The sequence below is a fragment of the Phyllobates terribilis genome, unplaced genomic scaffold, assembly GCF_046119375.1.
Source record: "Phyllobates terribilis strain yellow unplaced genomic scaffold, ASM4611937v1 Scaffold_5__5_contigs__length_657084704, whole genome shotgun sequence".
In the NCBI taxonomy this organism is placed as follows: Eukaryota; Metazoa; Chordata; class Amphibia; order Anura; family Dendrobatidae; genus Phyllobates; species Phyllobates terribilis.
The window spans coordinates 298,706,968-298,716,212 of record NW_027362765.1 but is presented as its reverse complement, the minus strand read 5'-3'; the positions used below and the strand labels follow the sequence as shown (position 1 = coordinate 298,716,212).

General features: G+C 39.1%; 1 protein-coding gene across 3 annotated transcripts in view; it reads right to left on the bottom strand.

Moving 5' to 3' along the window:
• Positions 1-590: 590 nt before the first annotated feature.
• Positions 591-9,245, bottom strand: part of LOC141273056 (uncharacterized) — a 29,272-nt gene continuing 20,617 nt past the window's right edge. Inside the window, exons 1-5 of one of the 3 annotated variants that reach the window (XM_073684393.1) lie at positions 8,060-8,155; positions 5,383-5,434; positions 4,650-4,754; positions 4,451-4,574; positions 591-4,372 (exon numbers count right to left, since the gene is read on the bottom strand). In XM_073684393.1, the coding sequence (XP_073540494.1) occupies positions 2,892-4,372; positions 4,451-4,535 (1,566 nt within the window). In that variant the 5' untranslated portion in view covers positions 4,536-4,574; positions 4,650-4,754; positions 5,383-5,434; positions 8,060-8,155 and the 3' untranslated portion in view covers positions 591-2,891. Of the gene's footprint in view, positions 4,373-4,450; positions 4,575-4,649; positions 4,755-5,382; positions 5,435-7,976; positions 8,193-9,245 lie in introns of those variants that run through there. The other 2 variants (XM_073684391.1, XM_073684392.1) reach the window with 2 other exon arrangements.

Sequence of the window (9,245 nt, the reverse complement as noted above, 5' to 3'; positions counted from 1 at the left end):
CTATTCTACAGCAGGACAATGACCCAAAACATATAGCCAATGTCAACTGTCCTGGAAGTGATGATACGGCCAATACAGTGCCCTGAACTTAAGATCATCGAGTCTGTGTGGGAATACTTGAAGAGACAGAAGGATTTGTACAAGCTACATCCACAGATCCGTGGTTAGTTCTCCAAGATGTTTGGAGCAACCTCTCTGCCACGTTCCTTCAAAAACTGTGTACAAATACCTAGAAGAATTGATGCTGTTTTGAAGGTAAAGGTGGTCACATGAAATATTGATGTGACTTATATTTCTTTTTTCTCATTCATTTTACATGTTAATAGTTTATTTTTTATCAATTAACAACACTTTTATGTTGATAGCATTCTTACATTGCAGCATTTTTTCCACACCTGCCTAAAACTGTTGCACAGCACTGTCTGTAACATTGTTTATAATGTGTTTATCGCACCTTTATATTAAGCCAGTATTGCAACTATATTGCTCTGTTCTATCTGCTTATGATGTATGATGCTTTAAAAGGTGATTATATTTTATATGTGGTTGAAAGAATGTCAAACAAAATAGGATTGTATTGTTATGTTGCCTTTATTGTCTTATTAAAAGTAAAATAAAAAATTTAAATAGAAACTTATTAAAAAAAAAAAACTAAACTGAAAGCAAAGCTTTTTTTAAAGTAAAAAATGCAAAAACATATGAAAATGAACTTTCCATGACTACTTAGACACTGGCCATTTTTTTTAGTATTGTCTTGCAGACAATTTTTTTCAAACACAAGCAATCATCTTTCAGCTGGTTGGAAAGCAAGGCAGAAAATCACATACTTAAGGTAAAGTGCCAGCCTGCTCCAACATCGGAGAATCCTGACAGCGCGCGCTGTGAGGATTCACAAGTCTGTAATCACATAAAGTGACAGCAGACTTGAGCCCCAAGCCTGGACAACCTATATAAAGTCATAAATAACCAACCATCACCAAATGGGTTTAGTACTAACCAAGATTGTCCATGCTGACTGACCTGCAGTCAGAGAGGCTTCTGCGGTCAGAACAGAATTGTAGGTAGACAATATTAGGGTGAGTAGGAACATCTGAAATATAAGCTTTCAGCTACTCATTGACTTGTATAGCGGAAACATCCTCTAGAAGCCTGGCAGGGTTAGGCATCCCTACAAGTATGCTGGGGTATTTTTCTGGCTTATTATGCCAATGAACTACTAAAAGTGAACACTGGAAAGGTACATAAAGCAACTTAAATTGGGAACGTGTTGGAGATCCTCACCAATTTTTGGAGCTGGTGGCAAAGCTTTATATGGAGACACTTACACATTAGCACATGACTAAACTTTACACTTAAGATATAATATGAAATATAAACTGTATAGTCCCTTATAAAGCGAGTAACAACTTAGAAAAGTAATGTAACAATAACTAAAATGTCAACTATTGACAATATATTCTTCTAAACCCACCATTATCACCATCAACAACAAAAAATGCTAGATATAATGTCAGACACATAATCTTTATTATAATTTATAAACGTATTGGTACATGACAATAGATAACACCAATGCAGGATACAGTAAAAGAAAATAAGCAAAGTTCACCAACTAGCAATGCATCAAAGGCAAACAGAACCTAGAAATCCTGATTACTTAGTTGTATGTATAAAAAATTTTACTTAAAAAAATTGTTCTCATTTCTGAGAAACCATGTATACCACCAATTAAATAATAAATCAATAAGAGCATAGATGAAGTATATTAAGTATAGTACTAATAGAATGTTCCCAATTGCAAGACACCACATAGAGTAGTCAATGGTTTTAAAATAAAATACAAGGTTTAATGAGCCATGAAAGCCAAAATGCTAGTTATTCAGGTTAAACAAATACAGTATAGAAACTTACATTATCTAGTTTTCCTTTAGGTGTGTGTCCGATATAAAACTGGATAATGTACGTTTTATATCTTTAAACTATTGTGTTTTTTGAACTTGTACTTTATATTAAAGCGAATGACTCAGTTCTATGTAGTGCCTTGTAATTGGGAAAATTCCCTTACTATTATATTTAATATACCTCGTCTATGCACTTTATTTAATAGGAACCTGTTACATCCCCACAGGTTATTAACCTGCAGATATAGGGTGAATCTGCAGGTTAATAGCTTTACAAAGCTGTCTGGCCGCGGCACTGAAAGAGTGACTACTGGGAGGAAACCAACTTTTTCTCCCGGGAGCAGCAGGCTTTCAGTCATACAGGCTAGCACGGAGCAATTACAGTCACCGCTCACAGCACTCTTAGCAGTGGCTGTAAGCATGACCCAACACTTTGATTGAGAGCTTAAAGTGCCGTGGCATGCCTACAGCCGCCTCACAATGAATGAGGAACGGTGATTGTAGTTATGCTGGCACGCCTCTATGACTGAAAGCCGGTGGCTCCTCGGAGGAATAAAGTTAACTTTCTCCTGGTAGTCACTCTTTCAGTGCAGCAGCCAGACAGCTTGGTAACACGATTTACGTAAAAATTAACCCTATATCTGCAGGTTTATAGCTTTTGGGGACATGACAGGTTCCCTTTAGTTGGAGCTATACATGGTTTCTCGTAAATGAGACCAATGTTTTGAGCACCATATTTATAAATACAACTAAGTAATAAGGGTTGCTGATTGATCCATTTACCTTGCATTGCTAGTTAGTGCATGTTGCTTATATATTTCTCTTACTTTATATTTCACTGGTGTTGTTAGTCTTTATTGAGATACCTAGTCATTTACAAAATTGGATTTCAATTGTTTAAGACATAACTAGCACCTATTTTCTTTTGTTGGTGGTGATGCACAGTTATTTTAGGTGCCTCTCAATTATTTTCTATTTTATCAAGGCCTGCTAGGTGACATTTAAGTTGGTATAAACCCAGCCATTGTCTATCTCATAATCCAGGAAAATATTTGCCTCTTCAGCAAATTCTTGGAAATTTCTCAGGACGTTTTCCTCATCAGTGTGTTGATCTACTGAATATGGGAAAAAATCACTATAATAAGATGTTTCACATTCTGGGTATGAAGATGTTTCTTCAGTTCTATCTCTGGTCATGAGGTTGGAATTTTTGCCAGAAAACTTCTCTCCTGAGTGTGTTCGCCTGTGGGTGGCAAGAGTGGAGCTACTAGAGAATGACTTTCCACATTCTGGACATGTAAGTGGCTTCTCTCCTGTGTGGATTCGCTGGTGTCTGAGAAGATGAGGCTTACTGGTGAAATACTTCCCACAGTCCAGACAGACAAAAGGTTTCTCCCCAGTATGAGTCCTCAAGTGTTTCAAAAGATTTGAATCTTGATTAAATTTCTTTCCACATTCCGAACACTCAAAAGGTTTCTCCCCTGTATGGATTCTCTGGTGCCGTATAAGATGAGGGTTACGAGCAAAACTTTTCCCACATTCCTTACAAGCAAATGGTTTTTCTCCTGTGTGTGTCCTTTGATGCATGATGAGGTTAGAACTGCTGGAGAAAAATTTACCACATTCGAAACATTCATACGGCCTTTCTCCTGTGTGTGTCCTCTGATGCCGGATGAGATGCTGACTATCGGAAAAACATTTCCCACATGCTAAACAAATATATGATTTGTTTCTTGTTGTGCTTGAGTCATTTAAACAGTTATTGTATGGGACCAATGACAGATTGACGTCTGCTGGTTCGCTACTATGGTCTTTGTTTCCAAAATGATCATTGGCGAATGAATTTATTAAGGGAATATAAAAGTCTTTACTAAACTGTTCATTGGTAAATGTCGATTCATTACTACTGTTAGAGGACTTATGAGAAGATGTGTTGGAGTCTGTGAAGTTTCTACCAACACTTGAGAAAGGTTCCTCCTTAACAGGAGGAGACAGAACTGTAAGATGTGTGGATGAATACATTTTAGAATCTTTGAGGCTTCTTTCATCACATGATGCTTGTTCCTTCTTAATATGAGTTTGACATTGCTGTATATGATCTCTGGGTGTATAAATCTGGGGATGCGAGAAATTTACGCCATTGTATGTGGCTGGCTCTTCCTTAATATAAGGAGAAGGATCATGATGTGTATGATTTGTAGGTGTATAATTTTCAGGTTCGGCAACATTTTCCTGAAATGTTTCCTTTATATGCTGAGAAATATATCGTTCAGTATTGTCTTTGGATATAAAATTGTTTTGATTTGTGAGGTCTAATCCATCAAAGGAATCTAGCTTTTCTTTTAGATGAACAGATGGATATTTTTCTGCGTGATCTGTGGATGTGTAGATGTTGGCATCTCCACCACATGGGACTTGTTCCTCCTTACAAACAGTCAATGGACCTTGTTTAGTGGCACCTTTAATTACATCTGAAGGAAAGAAGTGCAAAGGTGTTAGTTCAGATCCATTAAACTTCTATATATCTTAGAGAATAATTATGTTCTTACCCAGTGATATGACGGACTGGTGGTTCTCCATCATTATGTCCTTGTAGAGATCTTTGTGTCCTTCTAAATACTCCCACTCCTCCATTGAGAAATAGACAGTGACATCCTGACTTCTGACAGGAACCTGACACAGAATAATACAGTCATAACCCAGACACTTCCTTTGGTACAATGTCCCAGTATTCCCAGCAGCGCTCACCTCTCCAGTCAGCAGCTCAATGATTTTGTTAGTGAGGTCCAGGATCTTCTGATCATTGCTCCTTATGTCTATGATTGATTTATGTGGAGGCACAGTTAGGGAAGACTGTTCATAATCAAAGACAAAAAGACACATACATCAGGTCACCATAACATATCTTAATCTCTTAAACATGCATATCTAATTTTAGGAAAGGCTATCTTCCAATAAACTTATTAATTTGCTTTAATTAGTTAGACAGCATGAAAATAAGCACGTTTAATTGTCTTGCTTTTCCTATGTGCTGTCATTTTCCTGCAATGAGAGATTTTATCTTTCATAGTATAAAGCTGTTTTTCATGGAGCTTGGCCACTTGTGCCTGAGCTGACCAGACTCTGGCCCAGTGGCTTAGTTACATTCAAGGAGAGAAGTTAACTCTTCACATACCAGCCACCTCTCTCCAACCCACTGATTTCTATACACCAGTTATCTGTTCACCTCCCTCCCAGCTCCTGACTGAGCTGCTGTTACAAGTCTTGCTCTTATTGATCTTGTAGAATCACAATTCGCAGCACCAGGTCACTGCTCTCACTGTACAGAGATTTTTGCTTGTTCAAATGCACTGTTATCTCTATGTGTAAAAGTAGTGATATCAGTGTAGACTCCAGAACAGACCAGTGATAGCTGTATGTGTTACAGCAGACCTTGTGCTGAGCTTTATAGTTGTACTAATACTTCAGCTCTGCTACTCACCAGAACTTTCACTCAAGGAAGAATGCCTGTCAGAAACCAAGAAGTGATGAGACTGTAAAGAGACAACATTGCCCTAAGCTGCTCAAAAGATAACTTGAGAATAACTCTTTAAAGAAGCACTCTAATATTTATATTAGGTAAATCTAAGTAAATGTGTGTGTTAATATGCTCACCAACTGCCGTCTTCCCTGGTTTCCAGCACTCCAACAATCCTCTTCTGTGACACATGACTTCAATTCCGACTTGCTGGATCACACTGGGTTTTTATATGTGAGTCGGAAGTTGCTTTTACAATATAAGCCTTTGGAGCAGGAGTGGGGAACCTCCAGCCCATGGGCAATTTACGGCCCGGAGCGTCACTTACTCCGGCCCTCGGGCACGTGCCCAGGGACTGCAGTGCTCGGGCCGCAGGCCCAGTTTTGACGACTGCCAGACCTTTAATTTTTCCTTAGGCTGTATGTGTACGCAGTGCTTACTACTGAATACTACGATACACGCATCGCTGGATTACGGATGCCTGGCATTTGTGGGCAGATGTTATTTGTAGGCAAAGTTAGCTCGTTATGCGCTCCCATCCCACTCTTATCATGAAAGCAGCAGTCTCAGTGTGTCCTGTATCATGTATCTACAGCAGTGTTAGCAGCTCCTAGGTGTTGTATATACACCAGGCCCATTGCAAATTGTGATAGCATACACTGGGGCTGGTGTATATATATATGTAATGTCGATACACCAGTCTCAGTGTCTTCTATGTGATGTATGTATAACAGCCCCAGTGGTTTCTTTGTAATGTATATATATCAGTCCCATTGTATTCTATGTGATGTAGATATAACAGCCCCAGTGTATAGTATGTAATGTATATATACCAGTCTCATTGCATCCTATGTGGTGTATATTTAACAGTCCTAGTGTATCCTATGTGATGTGTATATATACCAGTCCCAGTGTAGCCTACGTGATAAATACAGCAGTTTCAGTATCTCCTATGTGATGTATATACACCAGTCCCAGTGTATACTATGTGATGTGCATATACCAGTCTCAGAGTCTCCTTTATGATGTATCTGCATCAGTCTCAGTATATCTTATGTCATATATATTGTGAAGCAGTGAGGGGGATCATATACGAGAGTCGTTACGTGTCCCCCAGGATGTCCACAGAAACAAACTGAACCTGCTGGAGAGCGTTGTAATTACTGCCACAGGTGTGTTTAAAATGCAAAGTAAAAGAGAGTGCGGAATTGGTTTCCTAGCAGCTATTTTACCATGAAGGCCTGCTGCACAAAGTCTCCTCTTAACAGTTGTTGTAGAGATGTGTCTGCTGCTAGAACTCTGTGTGGCATTGACCTGGTCTCTAATCTGAGCTGCTGTTAACCTGCGATTTCTGAGGCTGGTGACTTGGATAAACTTATCCTCAGAAACAGAGGTGACTCTTCGTCTTCCTTTCCTGAGGCGGTCCTCATGTGAGCCAGTTTCTTTGTAGCGCTTGATGGTTTTTGCAACTGCACTTGGGGACACTTTCAAAGTTTTCCCAATTTTTCGCACTGACAGACCTTAATTTCTTAAAGTAATGATGGCCACTCGTTTTTCTTTACTTAGCTGCTTTTTTCTTGCCATAATACAAATTCTAACAGTCTATTCAGTAGGACTATCAGCTGTGTATCCACCAGACTTCTGCACAACACAACTGATGGTCCCAACCCCATTTATAAGGCAATAAATCCCACTTATTAAACCTGACAGGGCACACCTGTGAAGTGAAAACCATTTCCGGTGACTACCTCTTGAAGCTCATCAAGAGAATGCCAAGAGTGTGCAAAGCAGTCATCAAAGCAAAAGGTGGCTACTTTGAAGAACCTAGAATATAAGACATATTTTCAGTTGTTTCACACTTTTTTGTTAAGTATATAATTCCACATGTGTTAATTCATAGTTTTGATGCCTTCAGTGTAAATGCACAATTTTCATAGTCAAGAAAATTCAGAAAAATCTTTAAATGAGAAGGTGTGTCCAAACTTTTGGTCTGTACTGTATGTGATTTATATACTGCAGATCTCCCACTGCTGGAGTTCTATAAATGTAACGTGAGCAGTGATGAATTTTCCACCTTGAGGAGACCTGCAGTGTAATATACATCTGTGTTCAGAACAACTTACTGCTGTGAGCAGTTCTTTCCAAATCATCGCAAAGAGTTGACTGCGCTCCAGACTGACGCAAACCTGGAAAAGCAGTTAGTAACATGATCATTACCACTTAACATCACACCGCATGAAAGAGAAGCAGTGCTAGTCATCATATTTGGGGTGAATTAATTAATTGTTTGACCAAGTTGATAATTTTGTACGGCCCCGGAATGATGGCTTAATTATCCAAATGACCCTTGGCAGAAAAAAGGTTCGCTAACCATGCCTGGAGTCTTGTTTGGACACGCCATAGTTTTGCATTGTAAAAAGTCATGTCCAGCTCACACATTAACCCCAGTGTGATCCGGCAAGTTGGAACAGAAATTATATGAGTTAGAAGAGCACTGGAGCGGAGCTGGAAAATAGCAATCCGTGAGGATATTAACACACTTACACTATATTACACACCTTACACAGGTTTAGCGAATAAAAAAAATATTGGGAGTGCTTCTTTAAGTGTTTATCCAACATCGGGAAACAAAATTTCTCACTTCTCCGGTCAGCAAGTAGATAATCTCCAGGGCAAGGTGAAGTATCTTCTCACTATTCTTTTTGTCCATCGTTTGGTCTTTGGAAAAATGGTTGATAGTTTTGACTGGTTTCTGTGACAGATCATGAAGAACCCTAAAAAGAAAGTGTATTATTGTATACTGCTATTTTTACAGTCAGATAATAATTCTACATCTAGTTATCTTCTGAATTCTGCAGGTTTAACTGCAAAGTTTAATTGCAGAATTTTTAATATCATGTTCCACAGAATTAGGCTGTATTTTGCTTCATGTTGGCTCATTTTAAGATTCAGGAACTGTGGTGGGAGGAGGGTTGGTGGTTATGAGTGGTGATGTATGATTGGTGTGATCAAAGGCTTGTTTCTGTTGTTGGTGTTCAGATTTTACTGATACATTTACTTTACTGTTGCCATCAACATTACAATTAAATGGCCTTTTATTGCTCTCGCCAAAGTTTAGTCTATGTTTAACTAGTATTTTTTGATTGTACCTATTGTTTTAATATTACTTATTGTTAAAGGGAGCCTGTCAGCTTATTCATGCTGCCCAAACCACGGGCAGCATGAATCAGATCCTGACTGCACAACTGCAGTCATGTGTATTTTTCTTTGCAACGCTCCGGCATTTCAGAGAAAATATAGTTAGAAGATCCAGTCGGGGACCATAGACAGAGACAAGGCTGGCTTTTCCCAGCGCTGCTGCAGGTGATTTTCAGGTATCTCACTATGGAGGAGACCTGTCAATCATCTCTTGCAGTGCTGGGAAAAGCTAGCCAGGAGCAGAGCTGGACTAGTCTTGGACTACTCTTCTCTCTGGCTATGGTCCTCGGCTGGATCTTCTAACTGGATTTTCTTTAAAACGATCACTAGCGACTAAGTATAGTGCAAATAACAGAATTACCATACACTAGAAAGAATACATAATAATAAGACACTAGGGAATAGGCATAGCACATATGATTGCTTCAACAGGTAATAAGGTGATAGTTTACACATCAGTGGGGGTAAGACCACTGGGACACCCGCCAAACATCAGAACAGGGCACTTTTATCCCTGTTTAAATAGAGTGGTAGTGTGAATGATCGACCGCCGTTCCCTTCATTCTCATAGGTCTGCGCTTGGCTTTTTACAGTAGTCCCCATAGAGAATGAATGGAGCGCAGACTGTG